The sequence below is a fragment of the Vanacampus margaritifer genome, chromosome 20 (assembly GCF_051991255.1).
Source record: "Vanacampus margaritifer isolate UIUO_Vmar chromosome 20, RoL_Vmar_1.0, whole genome shotgun sequence".
Classification (NCBI taxonomy): Eukaryota; Metazoa; Chordata; class Actinopteri; order Syngnathiformes; family Syngnathidae; genus Vanacampus; species Vanacampus margaritifer.
In genome coordinates, this window is record NC_135451.1 from 12,526,684 (window position 1) to 12,553,711 (window position 27,028).

At 41.3% G+C, this 27,028-nt stretch overlaps 1 protein-coding gene across 4 annotated transcripts in view; it reads left to right on the top strand.

The window, feature by feature from the left end:
* Positions 1-461: 461 nt before the first annotated feature.
* plxdc2b (plexin domain containing 2b) overlaps positions 462-27,028 on the top strand; it is a 65,178-nt gene continuing 38,611 nt past the window's right edge. For 3 of the 4 annotated variants that reach the window (XM_077553898.1, XM_077553901.1, XM_077553899.1), the window contains exon 1: positions 484-875. In XM_077553898.1, coding sequence (XP_077410024.1) covers positions 794-875 — 82 coding nt within the window. In that variant the 5' untranslated portion in view covers positions 484-793. Of the gene's footprint in view, positions 876-27,028 lie in introns of all 4 variants that reach the window. The other variant, XM_077553900.1, reaches the window with a different exon arrangement.

Below are 27,028 nucleotides of genomic sequence, written 5' to 3' on the forward strand. Positions count from 1 at the left end.
CCAGCCCAGTGCAAAGAAAGCTGCTTTTATGAGTGTAACTTCAGAGCAACATATGTAATTTCTCTTACCACTGCACATAGCTAGCTAGCTAGCGTGCTAAACATGTAGCTAGCTTAGCGATTTTCAGTTTGACACTTAGTAGTTCAAAAGTGAACGTTATTGAGGATATGTCAATAGTTGTTGACATTTCCCATAATTTACTTTCCTTTGGTAGCTATCTTAGCAATTGTTAGGTAGATATCGATACATAGAATAAGTAGATGGATGTTTTATGACTTGTTTTGGCATTTCCCTTCCATTTGTCATTTGTTTAGCATAGCTAGCTTAGCGATAACGCCATACAGGAAAGGCGGCAAAACGTTCATCTACCAAGCGCGTTCTCGCAACATCCAAAAAGACGCCATCTCATTGGCTGCAAGGGGCGGTGACGTCACACGCGCACTTTCTTTTCCTCCAGGAGCGCAACATTGGACCTCACACACACACACACCGAATCATACCGGGTGAGCTCCGATGCGTTCAACTTTTCCCTCTCGTCACATTTGAATATTTCATTCTTATATTTTCGCGCATCGTGTTGGTTCACTTTGGAAGCAGGGGAGGGGCGCGCAATTGTGTGGGAGACAAAAGCACCTCCGCGAGGAAGACAAAGCAGGTTTTTATTTCTCTCTCCCCGTTTCTGTTTCCTCCGGGAAGACGAAGGAGAGAGCTGCGGGGTTCCGCCGCCTCGGAGGAGTGGAGCGGCGGATAGTGGGGGGTTAGGAAGACGACCACCTCTCGGATATCTGTGGCCATGGCGCTGGAGAGGAGACTGGACGTGCTGCTCGGACTTGTCCTGCTTGTGCAGTGCGTGTGCGACGTCGGAGCCCAGACCGGTAAGAAGCAACAACAACACCTTCACATGGAGACCTGCTCACATTTTCTTTCTCTTACACTTTGTTGACTTTAAATGTCGTGTAAGTTTGGGGGGTGTCATAACCATACATGAGATCTGGCATGCTATTATTATTGTTCTTTTCCAAGCTACTAGAAGATTTTACAGTCCACACATTTCAGTGTATTAACCTCTCTTTGTCGTCTGGTTAAATATTTAAAAGCAAAACAAGAACTGCAGCTAAATTGGGTGTTAAAAAAAATGTAATGGTGGAAAAAAAAAAAGCTGTGATAATCATAACATAATCACCCTAAGCGAGCGCTAAGCAATTAACTGGCTTACAGCTAGGGGTTGGTCCTCCGTGGGCAAAATTCATGAAAACATTGTCATTATGTGTTATGAGCTTTTTGGGAAGCACGGTTGTAAGTGTTTGGCATGTTTGCATCGCAGTGGAGAGCTTCTGGGTTTGAATCCTTCCATGATTTGTCCGGAGCTTTGACTGTGGTTATTGTAGCAGCATAGTGCCTTAGTGGTTAGCACGTTTGCCCCGTAGTCAACAAGTTCTGGGTTTGATTCCCTCCTGTGTGGAGTTTGCATATTCTCCCACCTCATCCCAAAAGTCAGCTGAGATAACACTATAAAATATGATGGATGTTTGTTTTTTTTCTCCTGGGGTTTTATCTGTAATCAAGTGTGCATCCAACAACACTGCAGCTCTGCTTAGGTTTAGCTGTTGACGCGATAATGCTCCCATGTAGTTCCGACCACACTGCGGCTCTGCAATTAAATCACTTCAAATACTCTCTGTGTGGTAAACGAGCGCACCTAGGAGGTCACGTCAGTGTATTCCTCGGAGAAAAGTCGTCATCCCAACATCATGACAGCCTCGTCTCCCCCCCCACCCGCTTCCCTCCCTCCCTCCTGGAGCGTTTATTGCTGCCAGTGCATTTTCACCAGACAGCGGTTGGGTGAATATGTTCAGCTGCTGACAGTGACTGTAAATTAAAGCAGTGTGTGTTTTGTGCGCAAGCCCCCCCTCCCAACCCACCCTTTGCTTTCTCTGTGAGCGATGCTATCGGGTGGCACGTGTGTCGTATTTATGCGCCAGCGTGGTTTGACAGTTCAGTCAGTCTGCATGTGGAGCGCATTTGAACGTTCTTGCAGGAGGGAGATGGACTGATTGAAACAAAAGCATTCTTGACTGCATTTCTTTTTCCTTCTGTGACATGTCCTTGTTTTGTATGTAGGACAATATTTTTAGATATGTGACAGAGGTGCTTCCTCACACCTGGAGTGGCGCGCCCTGTGTTAGTTTATTAATGGCGGAGAGGCGCAATAGTCCTTTCTATTTAAGAACCTGTCAAGGGAAGACTGAGAACTATCTAGTGCCCAATTTTGGATAAAAAGCGTGAAACCTCCTCACGCACTATATAAAAACATTAGCGCCTTTGTTAGCATCAACAGTAATCCAGGCACAATTGCGACATGCAGTTACAGTAGCTTGATTAGTTATGCCTATTACCTATTGCTGTTGTGGTTGCTTTACAGTGCCTCGTTGTCTGCCGCGAGTGTGCGGATGTCACGCAAAGACAGGCGGAAACGCAAAGTGGGGTGGTGAATAAAATGATGCTCGATTGGACAACCGGCATGTGGACCACAAATATGGGCTGGCGTGGCTGCTTTAGAGTGCCTCGTTGTCTGCCGCGAGTGTGCGGATGTCACGCAAAGACAGGCGGAAACGCAAAGTGGGGGGTAAATAAAATAATGTTTGATTTGACAACCAGTATGTAGACCACAAATATGGGCTGGCGGGCGTGGCTACTTTAGAGTGCCTCGTAGTGGGCCATGAGTGTGCGCTAATCACGCAGTCCTACTTTTAGGGCTTTGAGGCCAACTTTTGATATCTTCAATCTATCTCTTGTTAGCCATGGCAGTTGAAATCATGTAATGGGCCCATTTTGAGAAAGTAATACGTAGAATGAGAAGAGAAAAAAAAACAATTTTAGTGAAGACCATATACCTGATAAATGTATTTAAGTACAGTAACTAAGTATTTGTAGACATCAAAACTTTTTTTTAAGATTGTATGTTGCACCATCTTTTTATGTCCCAAACAAAAGGGTGCCAAGCAGTGTACCATGGGAACACAAAGCATGGTATCAAACACTACCTCTTGTTGGAAACTGTGGTGAACATCTGTGCGGAATTACACAACATCCTGCACTCATACTTGTTTTTTTGTTTTTTTTCCAAAGATGTGATTCTCAGCAGTGGCACACAAAATTGGGGCTGTTTTCCCAGATAATTTGCACCCCGAATGGAAAACGAGATGTTCCTCTCGGGCCTGGAATGCGCCGGCATATGCGAGTGAGAGCAGCGGTGTCGTTCGATTGATAGAGAGAGAGAGAGAGAGAGAGAGAGAGAGGGAGAGATAGCGACCGGTGTAATGATGTGGTTTGCTTTTAATGGCTGTGCTCAAGGCTGTTAATGTGCTAAAATTGTGGCGGCGTGTGGAGCGTACCCGGACACTACAGTGACTTCACACTACTGTAACGTATGAGAGCTAAGTGACTGCGGAAGAAGTCGGGTCCGATTGGAAAAAACCTGCTAAAAGCAACAGAATTTTTAATATTATTATTTTATAATATTATTTAATATATTTAATAATATGTTTTTCCCAGGGTCAAAATTTAAGCAAGTAGATACCATAGCTCTCTATTAGAGATTGACTGATTATCGGTGCCAATGACAAATATCATATCGGCCTTTTTTTTATTTTTTTATAAATCTGATAGCCGATAATAGATCATTTTAAAACTGTGTTGACCTCATGAAATGATTTATTTAGATTTTCCGTTAATTTAATTAGCGATGCTGGAACTCTCGTCATCTTTTGTTTTTGTTTGAAAGTAAAACAAAGATACCTGAAAGTTTAACATTTTAGTTATTTAAAAATTATGGATTTTTATTTATTTATGCTGTAGTAGAAAACTATAGGGAGCTATGATATTTAATTGTTTAGGCTTTCATTTAGTTCTTAAGGCATACTTATGTTAGAATTTTGTAACATATATGACGATTGTCTAAGATTTAAAAAACAAAAAAAATTGATGCTTTGCCAATCTGAAATTCTGTTCAATAAACATATGCTTTCATTCAAGACATTCCAACAAATTTAAGAGTTGAAATTTATATAAATATATATATTTTTTTACGCCAATATTTTTTCCCTTTTACTGAAATTGAATATCGGCTCCAAATATCGGTTATCGGTCTCCTTGACTAGTAATAATTGGTATCGGCCCTGAGAAAACCATATCGGTCTATCTTTACTCTATAGTTTTCTACAGTCATTTTTTGTCCTCTAATTTTAAAAATACTTGAAATCTTAAACTTTTAAATTTCCAGGGTCAGTAGATTCTCTTATATATATATATATAAAAACATTTTTTTAATAAATAGCTCCCTGAGATTAAAATTGTTTTAGATTTGCCTGTGAGCAGTGTACTTTTAAAACCACACATCGCCAGAGTCCGCTTCTTTATTGCCGGTCCGAATGACCAACTAAAAGGGAGAATGCATCACGGGGGTTGGGAGCTTTAAGAGTGGGGGGATGCACGTCCAGGACAGGGGAGGGGGGGGGGGGGCTCTTCATTGTGCCGCCCTCCGCGGCAGTCCCGGCGGCCTTTCGCCATACAAGCCAGAAGCGGGGTCGTCACCCGTACCAGCATGCAACAGCAGCACCAGGCCGGCGCATTAGTCACGCCCTGGAACCTCGACGCTCCCCGGCACGCCCACTCGGGCCGCTGTGGGAAGACGCTCAAGCGGGGGGGGGGGGGGGGGGGGGGGCTTTAGAGCTCAGGAGTGGCGCGCTGGGGTTCAATAGGCGCCCGAGACAAAGAGCCAAGAGGCCACTAGTTAATGAAACGCGGCGCAGTTAAGCCCCTCTTCAAGTTTGCATCATCGTCTTTTCATGTGGGCCCGCCAGATCCTCGTCTTCCTGCGGTTGGTTTCAAGGCCCGCTTGAAAAGGTCACGAGCAGGGAGGCTTGTGATGGATAAAAGCTCAGTGAGAAATGACAAGCAATTTCCGCCACTGATAAACATCTTTATTTTTTTTTTTCCCCCTTCGCAAATGATTGGAAAGCGTCCGCCTTGCCCGCCGCAGTCAGGCAGCATTAGATGCTTCATTTCTGGCTGGAGAAGAAGAAAAGTCACATTTTGGGGGGAAGGCTACAGCCTACTTAATTGCGGTACACACATAGAACCATACAGATATGATAGCGCCACCATTAATAAGTCTCCTCCGCATAACAAAAACATAGACGTGTTTTTCAGATTAGCCTGAGAATGAATATTTTAAGAAAAAGAAGCCAAGAGTTCAATCAATCAGGATCGACAGTTACCACGGTTGACTAAAGATATTTTTGTGGGCGGAGTCTACTCCTGATAGACATGCCTATTAACTGTCACATGGTTTCTGCGGCAGATTTTTCTTTGAAGGACACTTGGATGGTCCAAAATGACCCTATCACGTTAAAAACAGTTGGGTTAAGAGTAACCCAATTATGGGTCAAAAATGGACCCATCTACTTTACGGGTCAATTTGACCCAACTTTCTGAGTTGTTTTACACTAAAAGACCCCATTTCTTGACTCAAAGTTGGGTCAAATAGACCCAAGTAGAGGATCGGTCCATTTTTTACCCATAGTTGGGTTATTTGTGGCCCAACTGTTTCTAGAGTGTAAAATTGCCTGTTCAAAGCAAAATGGTAGATTATTAGATTATTAGTAGTCAAGGAGGCCGATAACCAATATTTCAAGACGATGCTAATTTGCAGTAAAAGAGAAAATATTAGCGTAAATAAAATAAAAAATATATTTTTTTTTTATTTCAAACATATCAAATTAAAAATACAGTATTAAATAAAACAAAAAATTGCAGGGAGCATCCAGGGTCATCAGCAGCTAAATTAAAAACTAAGCAATAGTTCCCTAAAGTTTTCTACAGTAAATAAAGTTTACCAAAATTTCAACATAATTTCTTAATTTTAATTATTTAATTATTTAAATAAAAAAAATTAAAAAAGTCTAGGGACTTCCCGGTATCAGCATCATTTTTTTTTATAAAGTGAAAATTTAAATAAGTTCACAATTACTATTTTGGGGTTTTCGTCAGGGTTCCTAAAATGTTTCAAAAGATCATCGCAGACAGTGAAAAATTGTCTGAATATTTGACTTGACTTTGCGACAATTAAAAACTGTCTGTGAACATCTTACAAATCCTGATGAAAACCCTAAAATGAGATACCAGCTTTATCAACCTTCAGATTCGTAAAAAGGCCGATGTCGATATTTAGCATTTTGAGAAATAAATCGGACGATAATTGGTGTAAATTTTGCAAATTTACATTACAGCCATGCCTATTAAATATCATGTTGCCAAGGGAAACGGACTCCTCAGGCTGAGGGTAATTTCAATAAGGCCTCATATTGCACGTTTGATTGGTTCGTGCAGGTGTACCTAAAATTGTGACCCACTGAGGGTGAAATTATAACCGCAGTCGGAGGTCGTTTTTGAATAGAATGTGATGCTGATTGTAACCCTGTTGAGAGGATCACAAGAGAAGGGTTAATCTTCTTAATAGGTTTAGCTTAAATCCCGACTAATTAAATATAAAAACCCAAAAAGGGACCGATCCGATCCGACAAAGGTGATGCTCCTATGTAGCGTTATCACTCACTTCACTTCGGCGGCGAAAGCAGTCGTACACAAACGATGAACTTTCACATGAACTTGCTGCGCAGGCATGTCGCGGCATGCCTTAAACCTCGCGGCCAACAACTTGCTTTGTGGAGAGACCCGAGTGGCCACCCTCCTCCTGCTGAGTTCAGGATATGAAGTCTGGATGAGGGGCGGCGGTGGCGGTGGGGGGGGGGGGGGGATCTTGGGTATACGGCGCGGTGCGTTATCTTCTTTCAGCATGCCTCCGTTTCATGGCAACAAGGCAACGTAGCACTTGGTTCCCCTTCATCGAGCGGCTTCTTCAGGCCGAGTGTGGAGGAGGAGGATTATTTCCACGTTAAGAAGATGCTTTGAGTTTATAATGCGCGTTGCAGGGGTTTTTGCTAAATAGAATTGTTCGGAATGCCTTTGATCAGGTTCGGGGTTCGAATTGTAAATTTGCACAGTCACGTGGGGTGCGTGCGTCGGTTTTTCCACCAGGACTCCAAAAACATGTTTAGGACTTTAAATTGTCCATAGGTGTGAACGTGAGTCTGAATTCTTATTTGTCCTGCGCCCTGCGTTTGATTAACTGATGACCAGTCCAGCAGGTGCGGTCAGAGGAGGGTCTTAATCGGTCATTATTTGCACTCTTAATGTTGACGAGTCATTTTATTCACAGCTTCACACTGACGTTATTACAAACATAAAAACTTTTTTTTTTTTTTTTTAATTGATTTTTTCGGTGATAAAAAAACATCTTAATGAAATTAAAAGTTGACTTTCCCAATTAGGGCCATTTCTTTTTAAAGGTCGTCTGCCACGGCTGCCTTTTTAACGTCTGCAAGTCATTTGTGAATCCCATCCTTCTCACTCTCACTCCCGTTAGACATAAAATATTTGGCACGCCGCGTCTGCGACAGGTCGAGCGTGAGATCACTCCATCTGGGTTTCGCATCATTGCCTCTTATTTGAGATGTTCGAGCAGGTTTCCGCCAGACGGCTGCGGCCCGGGTCGCCCTGTTTTTTAATTTTTTTTATTCTGTTTACCCATAAAAGCCGGGGTGAGAAGCTCGGCCATCCGGGAGGGACTCAGTCGCTCCTCCGCATTTAGAGGAAACAGTTGAAGTGGCTCGGGCATCGGGTTCGGATGCCTCCTGGACGCCTCCCTGGAGAAGTGTTCCGGGCATGTCCCGCCGGCAGAAGGCTGGAGGGACTGTCTCTCTGATGTCGTGGGAACACTTTTAGATTCGGCCGGAGGAGCTGGTTGAAGTGGCTGGGGAGAGGAAAGTCTGGGCTTCCCTTGCGCCTCAACCCGATAGATAGTGGATGTACCCATAAATGTAAAGTAAAAGTCGTCAAATCTCAGCTGTAGAGATCCGGACGTTGACGTCACGTGTCCCAAAATAGCCCGTTAGCGCAACCATTTTGGCAGCATAGAAAACACGTCTGTTTGTAGATGGTGGCTAAATCAGCAGATGCTAACTGTTAGCACACGCAGAATGTGGGGTAAATAATCTGTTTGGTTCATTTGCGCTGCTACGGTTTAATACATATTACACGGTTGAATTTATTAACTGATAAAGAAGTCTTTTTACGGTATAAATGACGGCGGACGCGGCCGTATTAGCAGCTGCTAAGTTGCTAACGTATATAAATAACACCGCAACACTTGGGTGAAACTGCTAACTTTGATGGCATTTTGGCCACGCGTTAAGGGGAAATAAATCCGGATTGTACAAACTTGTAAAGCCTAAAGCACTCGCCAAATTGTAAGAAAGAACTCCTGACGCTCTTGGGGCGGAAGCTCGCCGTTGTAATCCATTAACACCGTGCCACTACTTTCCTGTTCAGTGAAATAGTCACGTGACGTCCGGATCTCTTATTTACTGTCGTATGTTGCTCGAGTGTGCCAACGATGAACCCCCTCTGAGAGTCCCTTGTGGTCGAGTAGCCTCAAATCCAAAGTGTCATGAAGACCGATGTGGAAAACATTAGCGTCGAGCTACATCGACTGCCGATATTTTGATTTGTCAGCGACGAACTGTCGTTTCTCACCTCTTATCCAATCTTGGATGTAGTCCACCTTTCTTTTTTTTTCTTTTTTACCTGGAGAGCTCAGTATTGTTCATTCGGTATTTTTTTAGTCCACCTTTCGACCAAAGTCAAATTAGATCGGCACCAGTTCACCGGCAACCATAACGGGCACAATATGGAGAGATGGATGTTTCTCTCAGCTCATAGAAAAGCATTTTTATTTGAGCCTATTGGGCTCAATCACAATGGACGCGCCTCGATCCATATGCCCTTATTTGGTAAAAGATGTTAGCTATCACTATGATTCATTGGCTGCCATTTCAACCGTAATAATCTCAAGTATGACCGAGACTATACAATCTCACGGCAACCCCAGCATCTTTCATTTATCTTTGATGCAGAACATGCTCGCTGTTTTAACTTGACAGCATTTCTCAAGAATGTGTCACTGTCTGCCAGGGCACAGTACCACAGAAAGAACTGGCTCAGATTCATGGGTCCTGCAATCCCCCCCCACCCCCGGAGGCGTAATTTAGCCGTGGACATCGTCATCTGTCACTTTCCGTGTTCGTAAGAGAACGGCAAACATTGTTATGCGACTCCAGTCCGTGGATGAGTTATGAAGATTGAACATCTGCGAGGCTCGGCCTGTTCATCGCTTGACCCGTGCGGATGAAGGGGCTGCCAGGGAGGGGGGCGGATTAAGGAGGACTCCCAGAGGGCCCCGGGGTCAGGAGTTTTTTGTTGTTGTTGTTTTGCACGGAACCTTGCGCAAGCTTTGACTATGCGTCTCCTAAACGAGAGCTGCAGCTGCAGAAAGAAGAACTTTGGCAACTCGCTTTCATCCTGTTTACCACTGAATCAAAAACCTCGTCTTGTCCACTTGCTGGGGGACTCGGGACACATAACCGGTGGGTGTGTTGCCACGAGTCCAGTGTTGTTTCTTTATGCTAGGTGATATCATTGGCGGGCCCCGGGTGTGGTCGCAGTGAATCAGGAGGCTCGCATCATTTTTTAATTCGCTCCATAGATCACGTCTGCGGTCTGGCACGGACGGCGGCGCTGTCATTTGGCAAGTCCACAAGCCCGGGCCTGGCTGCATGTGGCATCTCCAGCAACGCCAGCTATGTGCTAACTGGGTTGGGTAACCGTACCTACTAACTCCCACTCGCCAATGACTCACCTTAACCCGTGGGCAGTATTTTATTTTGAAATGGCTTGGTCAGAACCAACAAAAAGCCAAAAAATGGTCACAATAACGCCTAGGGGTTAATTCTCATTTTGAGAAGTTCTTGGGGTCTTACCAGTCCCATTCATCATTTTTTGGGAGCCCATCCTAAATGATAGACGACACACGCTGTCTGCGTTTCAGAGGAGACCGGTCAGGAAGAGAATAGACCACTGTGGCAAAGTTTATGGAGTCTAGTACCTTATAGCGCACACCATGCCTGGACTGGTCTTCGGTTTTATCCAATTTTGTGTGTGTGAATTGCCGCTACTCCTCCACGTTGAGAGGAACCAGTTGAGGTGGCTCGGGCATCTGGTTCGGATGCCTCCTGGACGCCTCCCTGGGGAGGTGTTCCGGGCATGTCCTACCGGCGGGAGGCCCCCGGGGACGACCCAGGACACGCTGGAGAGACTACGCCTTGGGATCCCGTCGGAGGAGCTGGGTGAAGTGGCTTGGGAGAGGGAAGTCTGGGCTTCCCTGCTAAAGCTGCTGCTTTAGCCGACCCCGGATAAGCGGAATTGAAGACGGACGGACGGACGGATTTTGTGGGTAGGAAGAAAACGGAGTAACGTCGGAAAGTGGAGACTAATAATGTGATGGACACACCGTGCCTGGATCGGTTTCAGAGAGAACAGGATCTAGGACTGCAAACTGGTTTTCAGTCAAGTGCAGAGTGATTGTCGACGGAGTCTCGACTGGGATTAGATCCCGCAAGATATTGACTTCATATTGCTTTCACCGGTTCTTTCTATAGATGATATGCGTTACCTCTACGGTTCTGCATGAATGGATTATTAGAACCTCAACTGCGCGTATTCTGTCTTTCCTCATCTGTGCTTGCTTTTTCCTTCGGAAATCATTGTTCATTGGAGAACTCTTGTTTTTGCTGTGAGATGTGTAAGACTGTAAGACAAAAAAAACAAAACTTTTTTTTCCTTCTTTTTACCAGTTATTTCTTTAAATATGTCATATTAGCAAGCCTGGCTCTCGTCATATTCTCGATTGTGTTGAAAAAGCTCAGTAATGGCCCCTGTTATCCTTCACTTTGTCCCGACTCTCTCACTAAATCTGCTTCCGACATTTGCAAAAGCATTTTAATGACTCAAGTATTAATATATATTGTTCAGTCCCAAGCTGAAGCTTTTATTTTCAATTTTTTTCTGGGGGGGTCTTACACGAACAAGTCAGGGTGAACAAAACATTTTCGTCCTCAACTTCAGGGCATCGAATAATAATTTCACCCCCGTGTTTTATGTTGTGAAAATGATAAACCCGTCCGCCGTCCAAGTAATGTGACGAATTGCCTTGGTTGGTGATGGAATTGCTTATTTGTGGTCATCAAGAGCCATTTGCATGCGTGCCTGTTTGTCAGCTGCTGAGGATTATAAACTACTAATTGACTCTCGTTTGAAGGCCTTCGCCGCACGCGCTTACTCCGACGGCAAACAAAATCAGCGTGAGCCGTTTAATTATCCATCCATCTATCCATATTTCATACCGCTTATCCTCATTAGTATGTTATTTGTAACGAAAGGCCCGGGTGTGAATGTCGGCATGAGAAACTGTAGCGGACTTAATGACAGTGTATGAAATATTTTCTCCAGTCTCATTTTGGATAAAGGAGGGGTTTCATTTCACCGGCGTCAAACACCCCCCACCCACCCCAACGATCGAGGCAGGCATGTGGAACTATCGATTAAATGTCTTGTCAGCTCACCATTTACCCAAAAAGGCCTCTGGCATTGTGCATCATCAACATTAGGAGCCTGCACACTGCCAATTGTGGCAAATCCAAATAATAATAATAATAAATAAATAGTCACCTGGATCTAATTTGACACCTACCATGCAATAAATTAAGCTCTGTTGAGTTTTAGCCACCCGGTTTCTCTACTCATTAGGGTTGCTGGTAAGACGGGGGGGTTGGGGGGGGGTTTGGGGGGTTGCACCCTGGACTGGTCAGGACATGAATATTTGAATACATTTCATTTACAAAGTCAATTTCCTTCATGTTTTACTTTACTTTCTTACTCTTACGCTGACAGACATTTGGATTTTTTTACTCTAGTAATCTAGTAATTTCAAGTCAAATCTGCTGCGATTCGGACTTTATTTGATTATAAGAATATCTTGCTCTACGCCTCCCTTGTTAGTAAATGTTGCAAGCAGGGCTGGGCAATAAATCGAATTAATTCGAATTAATTGACTGCCAAAAACGTTAAATAATGTTTAGTAAAATCCTATGGAGGAGTGCCAAAGACGTTAAAAGACGTTTTTTTTCAAAACTAACCATTTTCTATTGTTGATTACTGAAAAACGGAATAAGGTAGAAACAAACTTTTTTTTCTGATGAAAGATGAGAGTCCAATCTTTCATTTGGTAGTATGTGTGTTTCCATAGTCCAAACAAATAATTTTCTGTGAACCTTGAAAGATCAGTCAAAAATGCTTAAATCGGCTGGCACCCACGGCATCCCTTTTCTGAAAACGTCTGGCAGTCAAAGAGTTAAAAATCGAATCGTTGAAAATTCGCTAAATCGTGAAATTGAATATTGTCTTCTGGATTATTAAAATATGTTTTTGTGAGTTGTAATTTTGCACATGATGAGACATGTTTACAATAGCTACCAACTACTTAATTGTGGCATTTAAGAACAAACTATGAATGTTAAATTTATGTTGAAATTAATTTAGAATTAGTATAAGGAATTATTTTTGAATAAATGAAACCTTTAAATAAATGTTTGTTGGGTTTATTAGGTTAAAATCGCTTAAAATCGGAATTGTCCTAAATGACTGCAAAAAATTGAGATTTTATTTTCGGGCCATATCGCCCCAGCCTGTGTAACAAGTAATTATTATTAACTAGAACCAGCCCTGACCTCCTCCTGCATGGGCGATAAACACATCCACGCGGGGCGGCGTCGGCCGGCGGCCAACAGCAACACTTGCCAGGAAGCCTCAGGCAAACAGCGCAGCTAGTTTGCAAACACAAAGACAGGCACGGGGCCAATAAGGAGGTCCTAATGGAAGCAAATGCACAATTGAATGGGCTCGTGACACTTCCATCTCATCGTTCGGCCATTTAGGCTCATGAGTCTGGCGGGGTCATCTAAATCATCGGTGCTACAGCTAGTTTAGTGATTCCGGTGCAGGTTCAAATGTCCAGATTTGGAGTGGCAGGATTGTTGTGCGGACATGACAAGGTAGCCCGTCTCACTCGCAATGAGGCTACAGGCACGTTTGATTGGCAGGCTCCCCTCAAAGTTATCTGACCCTCTCAGTGCAGCCGGAATTATCTATGAGCATTGGAGCCAAGTTCCTTCACTACAAGACTACTGGGCGCAATCGAAATTCCTCAAAATGTCATTTGATTAATTGACCTTCGCTAATGCAGACTGGCCAATCAACGCAGAGCACAGAAGTTTTGTAAAACCCAAAAACTAACGTTTGGATAAATTTGCGGACGTCCATGACATAATTTGAATGCATCAAAAAATCTAATGAGCCATCATAAACAATCTACTGTATTTTTTTCCCTAACTTTCCAGGGGACTCCTTACCTCATTCACTCCCAGCCATTTTCACTGAAGCAACCCCCTTCGCTCCCCGCTGTTTTACGGGATTTTGACTGATTTTGCAAGGCCCACAGAATATTGTGTTCTATTTCTATAAAAACATGGAACCTACCAAAAGAAAGATTAGAGTCTCTTCTTTCATCAGGAAATAAAGTATATTTTTATCTGTTTCTATTTTGCAGCTATTAGCATTAGAATATAGCTGAGTTTCATCATTATTCACAAATCTGTTTAAAACAGTGGGGAAAACAGCTTTTTGCAACATGGCCCTGGTTGATCTCTTATACTCTGCTGCCACCTGCTGGCCGTTTTTTTGTAATAACTACTACTTAGTAACTACTACTAGCATTCTCTTTAGTTCAGAGGCTGCATCAAAGCCTTTTGTATGCTCTAGCTTAAAAGAAAAGAAAACAAACATATAAATACGTCTTTGGGAGCATACGTTTTTGAGTTACAGACTCCTAAATACCATGCATCAATTTTCACCAGACTAAAAGCATGTGATACCTCTACAGTGTATGCCTTAATCTTTATTTGTGTCCGTTTGATATCGGTTGATGTAACCTTCAAAGGCACACAGCGCAGCCTCCTTCCCGCTCCTGCTGAAAATGTCACCGTTGATTAATTTTGACTTCCTTTTAGATCAACTATTTGAGCTTTTAGAGAATGAAACACTTGCTTTCCACAGCACTTATTGTCCGCTGTCTTAATTGTCTGGCCCACCGCGAAAGAACGGAATGAGAGGAACGAGAGCTTGGGAATACCCTGTGGGACTTCACATCTGTCCTGAAGACATAAACAGGTCCGGCCTTGTCAAGAAGACAATGCACAAAAGGGGGATAATGGAGTGAGACTGCCAGGTGAACAGCTGGCGTTTCAAGGAGGCAGCTCCAGGAAAAAAAAAAAAAAGGAAGGAGCTTGTGCTATGTGCTATGTGCTATTGCTATGTGCATTACATAAACACATAGCGATTTTTTTTTTTGCAATGTGAAAGACCCCACACATGAAAAGAAAATATATACGTTTGAGATTGAAAAATCACAGATCACTTTTTTTTTTTGACCACAGCTCAATTAGCTGGATATAGCTTGATCTCTTGGCCCCGATGCAAGCGGACTGCAAAAACGAAAAAGTGGTTCCTTTCCAGCTAACTAACGATTAAAATATGAAGTCTCGCCGTCCACTTTTTAATACTCCGCTGAGGTAATATCACACATCTGCACGTCCATTACGCGACGCCAGTTTTTAAAGGTCAACGTTAATCGTCAAGCTGTGTAGAGATTGTTATTGCACATAAATCTGCTCGTAGGGCGGCAATCAACATTTATCACGTGTCTTGTAAATTCTTGGAAAGACGATCGTGTGTGCGTCTTTATCCCTCCTCGTCTTCTTGTCCTCGTGGGAATTGTGGGCTTTTGTTAGTCCAGATTTTTATTTTTATTTCTTTTTTTGCTGCTTAGTCACCTTTGCCGTTTATTGTTGTATTGAATAGTGCAGATGGTGTTTCATTATAGATAAGGTGCTTTTTTTTTTTTGTGCCGGAGGGAGAGTTCTTATTTGAGACAAAGTCAAATAAAAAAAATGGGTAGTAGTATATAATCTTAACCATTCTTTTTCAATGCGTGTAAACAATATTAATCTTGAAAATGAGTGGAGGAATCATTTATTTGTTGTTTTCTTTGAAATGAATAGTTGTCCTTAACACTAATGTACTTTTCAGCTTTTTCGCTAATGATACGATGTTTAAGGCGAATAAAATGGCCACCTATAGGGCCCTCTCAAGGGAATACTTTTTTTTTTTCAAAATATCTTTTTACATATAATTTAACCTTTTTTTTACAAGTTCGATTACTGTACATTTAAAATAAAAAATAAAAAAAAGTGTTGTAGCATCCGTCTTGCTGTATGTGCTAATTAGCATAGAAAACAGTGGAGAAAATGCCCTCATTCGGACTAAATGTTAATTTCAAAATACACTTTTTATTGTTGTTAGCCTTTAAAAAAAATCACTTGAATTTAGTCCTACTGAAAGATTTTGTTGTTTTCACAAGGGATTAACTAAATAGAAACTAGGTTTAAACTGGCTAACTAATTTCCTTGATCAATTCATCATTATTTGTTGTTATTTTGTAACCTTGCTTCTTCTACTTCTTATTCTAGTGTTTCTGGATACCTTGTAGCACCATACTGCCCCTCACATGTCAGTCCTGGTACTACAACAGACTTCTAGTTCAGGATAGGAGACAAGCGGTTATTGATGGCGTTATCCATGTGTGTGGTGGGCTACCTTGTCATTTTTTAGCTTGTGGTGTGTGGCGTCTTTGACATTTAAGAAAAATCAGCCAAGATGTTAGAAATCTGTTTACCCTGCTTTAGACAGTAAAATGGCTTCAATAATGTCAAGACGTGATCAATGCCACCCCTCAGTTGGAATATAAAAACCCTTTTCTTTTCACACTGTCATCTTAAAGGTATTATAGGTCTTTTTTTTCCTCGCAAAGTGGGTCAGTGTTTACTGACTTGACAGCCGCTGAATCGCACCGCTTTTGTTGTCTCCCGCGCGCAATATACGCTCCTTGAACGTGTCGACGGTGAATTATTTGGCTTGGATTTAAGTGCGTCTGCCAATTACCTCGCATCTTCCCCGCTGGTCTGCGTTCTTTATCGAGTCCTATCATCGACTGTTTGTTTATCAGCCTCGATTTATGATCGCCGACGTCACTCAAATTGAGAGCGAAATATCTTTATATTTTCTTTGGTCCTTCCTCGGGTCTCCTGACGGCCTCACGACTCTGGCTGGAAGTGTTCGGTTTAGGTGAACGGTTTGGGATTTTTTAATTGGTTTTAGGTGAACTAACGAATACACACACACGCACGCACATACAAATTCTCACCCACAAAAAAAAAAAGACCAATGATGATGCAGGGATGTGATTTTTCCGCTAATTCGCGGAATTCCGCTTTTTTTATCCCCCCCCCCCCCAAAAAAAAAAATCCGATTTTTTTTTTTTTTTTTTTTTTTTTTTTTTTTTTTTAGTAGTTCATTGTGTATGCACATGACTCCGACAGATAACATCTTCTGCTATAACAAAGACATTTGTGGTATGCTCTAATATGAGTTACTTTTCATTTGGTCATGATACAATTATTTGTTCATGAAATTTGAACTCTTCAACATTATTTATGTGTTAACTTAGTAATCACATTAGTTAGATATGATGATATTCTCAGTGATAGTTTTTAAAAGCAAAGGCAGTCCAATGTTTTTGAATGTGACTGATTTTGAGTTGACTAAAGCTGCCATTTTATATGGGATAGTTCAATATACATTGAAAATTTATGCTGTTGTTTTGTCTATTTCTTTGTCATGTGAGTGCATTGAAAGTACTTAAAAACACGGAAAACCCCCAGACCCCAGACCCCCGGCTAAATTTTCAGATAATTTCACTTTGGTCAAATCACATCCCTGATGATGACATGTCAAATCGGTAAAATTACCGAATGAACAATCCTGAGATCTCCAGGAAAAAAAAAAGAGAGAAATATCTTAGCGTTTGAGATAATGTGCCGGTCAAGGTCGTCTAGTTTAAAGACAAGATCAAGAAGCCGGACGTGCTGGAGCAGGTTTTTTTTTTACACGGAGCCCTGGCAGACGGCGTCGTAAACACGGCGCGGCAGAGATTGATTAGAGGGAACGGCAACGGAGCACGCGACTCAAGTGTCTTCACAGACTCCACCAAAGGAGCCCCGGGTGTTATTTAACGCTGTTTTTTTCTTCTGCGTCGCCCACTTAACGCGACGGGGACAAGTCTGTGCGAAACTTCAACTTGACTCGACCTCGCATTGCTTTCCGTTCACAAAGGGTGTCAAACTTGTTTTATCGTTGTTGCTGCGACTGCATTCGATTATGATCAACAAACTTTCAACAAACAAGAACAAGTCCAGTTGGCCTCGATTCAACCTTTGTAGGTTCCCATAACTTGAATGACGGAGAATCTCGAATCTGCGCGACTGATAGCGATCTTGTTATGAACAATATTGCGATATAGGGGATTCTTCTTCATTTTCTGATTTACCTTTCACACATACCAGTGACATGGGAGAATTTTTTTTTTCCAAATTCTCAAATACGCAGGTAAGCATTATGGGAAATCGGTTGTAGAAGAACATTGCGTCACAAACTTGGCCTGTTTGCCAAACAGTAACGGACGGCTTTATTTACTTCCGGTTGTCACTTTTAACAGCCAATTACTCGTGCAGTATTTTGGTTTATTTTTATGAAGAATGCATTACTACGCTTGCTGCAGGCAGAATCCCGTTTATCACCTTTTATAGTTTTTTTTTTTTTTTTTTTGTCTGTATTTGCTCTAAAAATATCTGAATTCCGCCTCATCTTTCCTTTTGGCGGTCTTTCGCCTCCGGGGCCCCTGAGTTTGATCAATGGGAGCCTGGAGAGGAAGAACATGAGGGGGGGGGGGGGGCATGGGTGCCGATGGCAGGCTGCCCCGGAGGCATGGCAGCAACAGTGGGGGGAGCGAGGTAGGTAACAAAAGTCCCCCAAAACTGGATGCTGAAGGCTATAGTGAGTAAAAGCTTAGGGACTTTGGACGAAGATCTATTGAGAGTTCATGTTGAGTAGAAGCAAAAAAATAAAAAAAATACAGGACTTTGCGCTATCAAAGTTGATTTCTTTGATTCTTTGGTTTGAACCAGGAAACTACACGCGAGTATGAATCTTTAACAGGCTGATTAAGGGGGGTCCTTGTTGACTCGGAGCCAACGCAAAGGCAAGCCTTTTTTTCTTCAGCCTTTCGTCGTCCTCACCCTGGGAAAAATCTGGACGGTTTGTAAGTGGAGGCTGAGACTGCCAACAGGGGTCCGTCCCCCTGCGCCAACGCCAACAAAGCTTGCTCCTCTTCCCCTCCTTCATCATCACCGGCAGAGGGACCGACTAACTCTCATCCGCACTGACTGTCTGCAGAGTATGACGGGATAAACAAAAAAAAAAAAAAAGCCAAGGAGGGTTTCTGAGAACGAGCTCATTTGCATACCAGTTTGTCGGAGAGCTCCTCGGCTTGTCACGTTACGTGAGAGACACAGCGTGGCCGTGTTCAGCCCCCATAAGGCGGTTCTGTATCCTCATCATTAGGTAGATGCGAATATATATATATTTTTATTTTTTTCAGAAAAGGGTTTTTCTGGTGGGGCGGAGGTAGATACGAATATTTGCAAAATGGTAGTTAACAAAGTCAATGAGGATAAGCAGAATAGATGGATGGATAGTCAAACCCACAATTGTTGACTCCCGAAGTTCTTGACACTAAAACTGACGAGTCCAAAGCGGGTTTAAGAAGCCAAGGCCAAACCAGAACTTTAGGGAAACTTTAGTCTGAAACCTTCACGTTTATTTTTTAATTTTTTATTATTATTATTTATTTTATTTTATTTTATTTTATTTATTTATTTTTATTTTTACTTTTTTAATTATTTTTTTTTATTATAATTTTTTTTTTAGTCCATTGACATTTTTGGTCCAAAACTGGAATTGTATCAAATCAAATATAGTCTGAGCTGGACTGAGCGCAAAAAAAAAAAGAATTGGTTCTCCCAAGTCTAGGTCATATTTGTTGGCAGAATATGAAACCTCAAACCTGCGTGGGAGTCTCTCACGGAGTTCAAATCTACAACTTTAAACTCACCAAACAAACTAATAGGGTGTATTAGTGTGGATTGTGCCTTGAGGGGACTAAATGAACTCCAAGTGTTTCTAACAGTACAGGGAAGCTTCTGTTAGAAACGGTGGAAAAAAGATGAATTTAAGCTGAAAATTGGTAGGTATTAAGGTGATTAAAAAAAAAAACTGTAGTAAAGTAAAAGGGGGAATTACTTCCTTTCCCCCTTGGTTTTGTCCCAGAATGCAAAGCACACCTGGCGAGGAGCTGATTATATACGGCACACCTGGTGGTTGGTTTGTATTCATATTGACTTGAGGTCGCTTTGCTCTGAAAGGCTCATAGGCCCAGAAATGCCAAAGACCTCTGGGAAAGTAGACCCGGACCCCGTCTTGAGTGCGTTCCGCTCCGCTTAACCACACACTGGAGTGCGGACACGTTTGGCAGCTAAGAGGCTGCACGCCGCTGATGGATAAACCTTGCCCCCCCCACCCCCAAGTCTAGAAGTGCCAAAAAAATACACAGTTAATACACTGTCTGGTCAGTCAATCTTCACCTGCAGGACAAGAACAAGCTTGTCAGAACAGCAGGGAACAGGCGTGCTCTTTGAAAAACTGCTGGAATCGATTGCTTTTTTTTTCTTTCTTTTTTTTTAGCTGTGCGGGCCAAAATGAATTTTTTTATTGCTTTAAATGCGTTTTCAGCCCTCGATTGTACACTTCAGGTGAAACTGTCAAAATCTTCAAAATGAGCATAAGCACAATGAAATTAATGCTAAATCATCTTTAGCATGCTAAAATATACTAAATACAGCAAAAACTTTTTTAAAAACAGAATTTAGATGTTGTCCTCAAAAGCAAAATAGCCTTAGTAGACTTTTATTTTTGAAGTTTTGCCGTGTCGCGGCGCGATGGCTAGTTTGGCTTGCCCTTTTCGACGTTTAGGATTTCTTCGTCGTATTTTTCATTGACCTTATATAGTTTCGACAAACATCAACTGGACTCATATTCAATCGCTAATTTAGGACGCTAAGAAACCGCTAGTTACGCCGTCATTGTATGATTATGGCACAAATCTCCGATGTTAGTGGATAGCAGCTAGCAGCTAGCTGTTAGCTGTTAGCATTAGTAATGACCATAAATGAGTTTGACAGCTGGTACCTGGCTTGCTTTCTTTATTATGGATCAAGGCTACTTTGTAATTCACTCTTCACGTTTAAAGGAAGGGAATATTCCTTAAATTGCACTTGGAGGTCTTTTTATTAAAGAACTTTGACTTCATTTATTTTATAAAACACTTTTGCCCATTAAATAAATGTAAAAAAAATCCAACAACATTCAACTCAAAATGTCAGATTTAGCCGTTTAGATTTTAGGAACACAACTTAAAGCCATTAATAGCTTATTTTACACATGGACCATGTATAAAATAAGAATGCTTCTGTTTTATATTGCACTTAAAGTTGTGTTCCTAAATCCTAAACTGCCATATTAGACATGTTGGGGTTTGTGTGTGTGTGTGTGGTTTTTTTTAAATGGGCAAAAGCATTTTGTAAAATAAATTAAGTACTATGTATGTATGTATTTATTTATTATCATTATTATTATTATTATTATTATTATTATTATTAATATTTTTATTAATTATTATTTATTTATTTTTTTTGTGATCCAAAAAAACGATCCGATCCAAAACCATGACTTTTGTGATCCGTTGCACCACTTGCATGCATATTCAGCGTAATTCTGTTTTTTTTTTTTTTTTTTTTTTTTTAATATGCCAATGTATGTATTTTGTGACCACTGTTGTTGTGTTTAAAATAAACTGAGATAAAAATGTGGCTATAAAACAAGAACATGAATAGCTCGCTGCCGTTTTGCTTTTCTAAGTTGTTTGTCAATGTGTCATGTGACTGGCCAGCTGTCAATCATCTGCTCATGACTCTAGGTTCCTTATTCCCGGTAGTTAGCGCTTGTAGCGGTAATCGGTTGATTGATGTTGAGTATCTGAGGTCAAATGCGGGCTTTTTGTACAAGACGCATCCTCCAGAACCATTTCCAATTTTCAGCTCTGTTGAGCAAGACTCTAAGCAGAATGTGGGAACGGTGAATGCACAGATGTGCGACTGTGTGTGTGTTCATGGTCAGATTTAAGTCCCTGTCCTATCCTAATGTCATTTTAGAGCTCGGTTAGCCCTGTGACCTTCATGAAAAGAGAAACACCGCCGTCGGTTCGTGGGCAGTAGAAAGAAATAATCTCTTATAAAAGCAAGCCCAGTAGTGTCCAATGAAGCATTTCTCCGGTACCTTGACGATGAATTGTTGGGCTCTGAGTAGAAAAATGGAGCCGAGCCAACAGTAGCGCTTCATGGTCTTGCAGTCAATCACTCAATCTTCTGAAATAGGAGAAAGACGACGTGCCTGACCGGAATCCTAAATTCCGAAAAGCCCTTTTTTTGTCCTGTGTCGTTCCCTGAACATTTTCAACTTGCTGCACTGACCAAGTGGCTAACCACCAATTACACGAGGAAAGCCGCAGCGGTGACAGCGGGCTCCTCGTGTTTTGGGTTTCTCTCACCCACGTGCCTGCTTGACTTTGTATCCAGCGCGTTGGCTCGTTTTCAGCCAACTGCTTGACATCGTCATAAATCACGCGGCTGACAAAGAAATCCTTTGTGATTTATTACAAAACTTCACGAGTGGAATACATTTGTCTAGCGGGAACGCAGATAAATCTTTCTTTCCTGGTCACGATTTGAGGTCGAATATTTGCATATTACCTGCTCGTGTTTTTCTTCAACTCACTTAACTTTAAGCCATTAAAGAAATAGTGTAAAAATGCTCAAGGGAGACGCACCCCCCCCCCCCCCAAAAAAAAAATCGTGAAAATAATATGTTCTTTGCAGCCCCACTATTGCGTTAGTGGAATATGAGTTAAGCAGCAAAATCCAGCAGTTTTTACTAATATCACAAGGCGGCCATTTAGGTCTCAGGTAACAACCAATCACAGCTCAGCTTCAGAAAACAGGTGAGCAGTGATTGGTCATTGCCTCATTCTACAAATGAATTATTGATCATGATGTCATGTTTAGACTGGTGAGTTTGACATATTGTCCAAAAATGTTTAAGGTTGACTTCCCCTTTAAGATGCATGGCTAGAGGCTAATAGGAAAGTAACACCTATCAAAGAAGCATAAGTGATCAATTTGAATCGTTTTAAGACGTTTGCATGTCAAGGATGGGCTAACTTTCGCCTGGTTTGTTAGCAGAAGTTACGTTCAGCAACTTCTATCGAATAACAATCGATCAGAGCAAATTATGCCACTCAACAGAGTTACGAGACATTTTCGTTAGATCGCTTCTTAAAAATGTACAATGAAATTATAAATGCAGCAAGTGTTGGCTGTAATAAAGCATCGCCATTATTTCGAAATGAGGTACTTCTTTTGCTAACGCTGTTTAAATATCATGACTCAAGCCAGAGTCATAATTAGAAATCACTGGACCGGAGTTTTACAGCTCTGGAGCTCTCCAAATTTACGCGCCAATACCCATTTAGATTATTGTCCATTAATCTCTAAAAAGTCTGTAATAGTTTAACATAAGCCACTTTGTCGCTTCATACTGTGTATATATTTTTTTATTTTACCTATCAATCTTATCTAATGTGTCGAGGCTCCCTTATTTATTTTTTTGCATGACTTATTCCCAAGGTACTGTGAAGGCACCCTTTATAAAATTGGACATGCTCCGCGTAATGCAATTAACATTTCCCGCGCTGATAAATGTTCCTTTTTCCGATGAGTTTGGTGTCATGCCAGAGGGAGCGCAGCGCGGTATTTTCATAAGGTCGGATTATTATGTTGTTTACATTGAATTTATCAACCTGATTGCGTCGGCATTTGTTTAAGGTCAGCAGTATTGTTTACACAGGGTTGGCATGAAAAAAAAAAGAAGCTTATTTTATGAGACTGAAAAGCCAAAAACATTAGTTGGAACGCTTGTTTAGGATGTTTGGGTCCAAAAGAAATGTTTACCTGTTTTAAAATTAAGTTAAAAAAATAACCGAACTACTTCAACGCTGGTCAGATCATAACAGTTTTTATCATTTAAGAGCTTTTAGAGCCTGTGGGTGCGCAAAATTGGACGGCCTCCAAATTTTATATACAGGAAAAAGCTTCTTTTTTACATGTAGTTCTTTTTTCTTTTTTTTTCCTCTCTCTCGTCTTTAACCCTGTTTTGGTTGTGGCTGTTGCATAATATGTCATATTTACACTGCGATATCCACCGCAAGTGTGTTCTTCTGTGGGAGAAAGCAGCAGCCTCTATCTGCCGCTCCAATCTGAAGCCCCGAGGAGGTCTGTGGCGGAGTGTTTTGACTGGGACAAAACGTGACTAATCGTCTATGAAAACAGAAACGATGGCATGGAGACCACCAGGAATTTTAATTGCCTGCGCGTTCTGTGAGTAAAGCGGGGAATTCAAATATATTTGTTAGGACGTAGTTGACTAGTTGGCCCTTGAACGGAATCAAGGGCTGTCAAAATTAGTTCCTTTAACGCGTGATTAACTCATTCACTGAAGCAATCACCTTCGCTCCCAGCTGTTTTACTGGATGGTGACTGATTTTGCAAGGCCCACAGAATATTGTGTTCTACAGCTATGAAAAATTTGGAACCTATCAATAGAAAGATTTGAGTCTCTCCATTCATCAGGAAAAAAAAAAGTTTCCGTTTTGCAGCAATTAGCATTACAATCTAGCTAAGTTTTATCATTATTCCCCAAAAATTTTCAAATTGTGAGTAATTGAGTTTTTTTTAACATGGCCCTGGTTGATCTCTTATACTGCTGCCATCTACTGGCTGTTTTTGTAATGACTACCATTGCTTTAAGCATTCTCTTCAGTTCAGAGGCTGCATCAAAGCCTTCTGTATGCTCTAGCATAAAAAAACTAGCATAAAAAAACTTTGGTAAACTTAAAACATTTAAAATAGAACGTATTTATACGTTTTTGGGAGAAAATGAGTTAATGACCGCCCCTTACTTGGAAAGCCTGTACTGGGGGAATTCCAGTCGCAACGCAGCAGACACCTGGTTAAATAAAGGTTAACTGAAAAAAAAATGTTAAAGATTAGATAGCTCTTAATATGAAAAGAAAAATCTTACAAATCTTGCAATTATGCCATCTAGTGGCAGAAAAAATGACCAACGCAAATCAATATCATACTCGTTTTTTACAGTACAGTACATCTCTTTCATTTTAACCCAATTTTATGATTTGTTATGAAATTACTGTATCAATGACTAAAAAATGCAGACATATTTCTATTAGTTTAACCTTTTGTTTCCACTTTTAAGTTGACAAGAGAATAAAAACTTATTGTGTCACTTTCACCCTTTTTTTTTGTGAGACGATGCTTTGAACGCTGCCATCATCTGCGCGACGACTGTCGATGTGCAGACATTTCGGGCTCTCGTGCAGGTGCCGCCTCACTCCGCACCTGCTCTTTAACTTTCCCTTTATGCGCTTGCCTAATGATAACGTTGGCTTTTATGTGTGTGACGTGTTATAAAAGCAAGCCACGGCATGTTATAATTTGTCATTTGTCCGTCAGCAGCGTCTCCGCTCACTTCATAAATGCACTTTAAAGCTCTCGGGTTTAAGTGCTAGGAGCGTAACAGTACGTGTGTTTGGTATGAAGTTGTACTTGTTAGTTAACTCATTCACTGCCATTGACGGCTATAGACGTCAAAAAATTCATTTGAACTATTTCTATTAGTTTAACATTTTTCCCAATTTTGTTAACAAGAATATAAAAACCTAGAAAAAAAATTCTCTTACATTTTGAACAGATATAAAAAAAATTATTAATCATGACTTAACTATTGAAGTCATGCGATTAATTACAATTAAAAATTGTAATCACCTGACGCGATAAAAAGAAAAGAAAAGATTATTAAAAATTCGGGGCGTCAGCCGATTAAATTTTTTAATTATAATTAATTGCATGACTTTACTAGTTAACTCACGAATAATCACAAATTTTATATCTGTTAAAAATGTACAATAATTTTTGTCCCTAGGTTTTCATACTCTTGTTAACAAAAGTAAAAAAAAAAAAAGGTTAAACTAATAGAAATAGTTCAAATGAATTTTTGACGTCTATAGCCGTCAATGGCAGTGAATGAGTTAAATGGAGTGAAAAGGGGCAGGAAGTGTAACTGTCTCACACTTTTTCGCACACAATTTTAGCACTTGGGACTTGCCGGGCTAAAACTTCGTATCACTTGATAAGTCGTGGCTGTTAACTGAAAAATGGATGGATAGAATTTCATCTCATAGTGTCAGAATTTTCAGCGTAGAGAAGCCACAAAGAAGACAAAGAAAACGAACGGGCTTAAGCAACGCTTACATCAGCCTCATTTGTATTTGCGTTGCTGAGAAAAGCTCCTTTCTCTTTCGATGCAATGCAGCAACAGCATTCCTTTCTTATTTCTTGCGTGTCAGCTTCCCGCCAGCGACGGTGAGTCAGGTGGGAAACGAGCAGAGAGAGAGAAAAAAAAAGGCGGGGCGGGGGGGGGGGGGGTCAAGCAAGACCTTCATTCTGCAGCTTTATGACCTGCTAAATGTCCTTGAAAGGTTTTAGGTGCAAGAAAATTACGTTGGGCCGCCGCGTGGTGTGAATCAGTGGTCGTTGACAGCCGAGGGTCTGGCCAACGAGGCTGCGAAGCTATGCGGGGGCCCCGAAAGGAGACGTAAAGGGGAAAGATTCGCTTTCACGCTCCAGCTGAGGAATAGTCCCGCACCCAGGCGGCACTTTATCCCCTGCAGGGGGTTCGTTTTTTCGGTGGTCTTACAGGCATGACAGATGACGCAAACTCTGTAAGAATAGACAATGTGAGTAAATCAAAAGAGAAGAGAAACAGGTTTCTCCTTTTTTCTCCAGGGTGAGTCAGATTGACGTTTTTTAGTACCTGCTGTTTGCCAGCTTTCCATCATACAGTGAGGAAGTGACGATTGGTCCTTTAAAACAGACCGGCTATTCTTGCCCAGGCCATTTCAGTTTCTATGAAGTCCGACATATGAAATTTATGGAAATGTGACACAAACATTTTTTTAAACAGGAAGTCGACCTTAAACATTTCTTGACCATAATGTGTTATATGTGACCTCACTAGTCTAAACATGACATTCTGATTATTTGTGGAATATGAGTTTTATCTATCTCAGAGGACGGCCATTTTGTCACTCGCTGTCGACTGAAGATGACATCACAGTTGAGCTACTGTGATGTCATTTTCACTCGACAGCATTTGGCAAAATGGCCTCCTTGGGAAAAACTGCTGGATTTTGCTGCTAAACTCATATTGCACTAACACAATATTAACTCATTGACTCTCAGCCATTTTTACTGAAGCAACCCCCTTCGCTCACGGCTGTTTTACTGGATTTTGACTGATTTTGCAAGGCCCACAGAATATTGTGTTCTATTGCTATTAAAAACACGGAACCTACCAAAAGAAAGATTAGAGTCTCTTCTTTTATCAAGAAAAAAAAAAGTGGCAATTAAAGTTTCATCATTATTCACAAATCTGTTTAAAACACTGGGAAAAGGAGCCTTTTTGCAACATGACCCTGGTTGATCTCTTATACTTGGTAATAACTACCAATGCTTGAAGCGTTCTCTTCAGTTCAGAGGCTGCATCAAAGCCTTCTGTATCATCTAGTATAAAAAACAACAACATAAAGAACGTATAAATATGTTTTTGGGACCCTGGTAATATTTAAAATATTTACGTTTTTGGGAGCAAACGAGTTAACCAAATACCGTATTTAGACTAGTGGGGCTGCATAGAACATATTATTGTCAATATTTTTGGGGGGGATTGACTTCCCCTGAGCCGCCATGTTTTCATA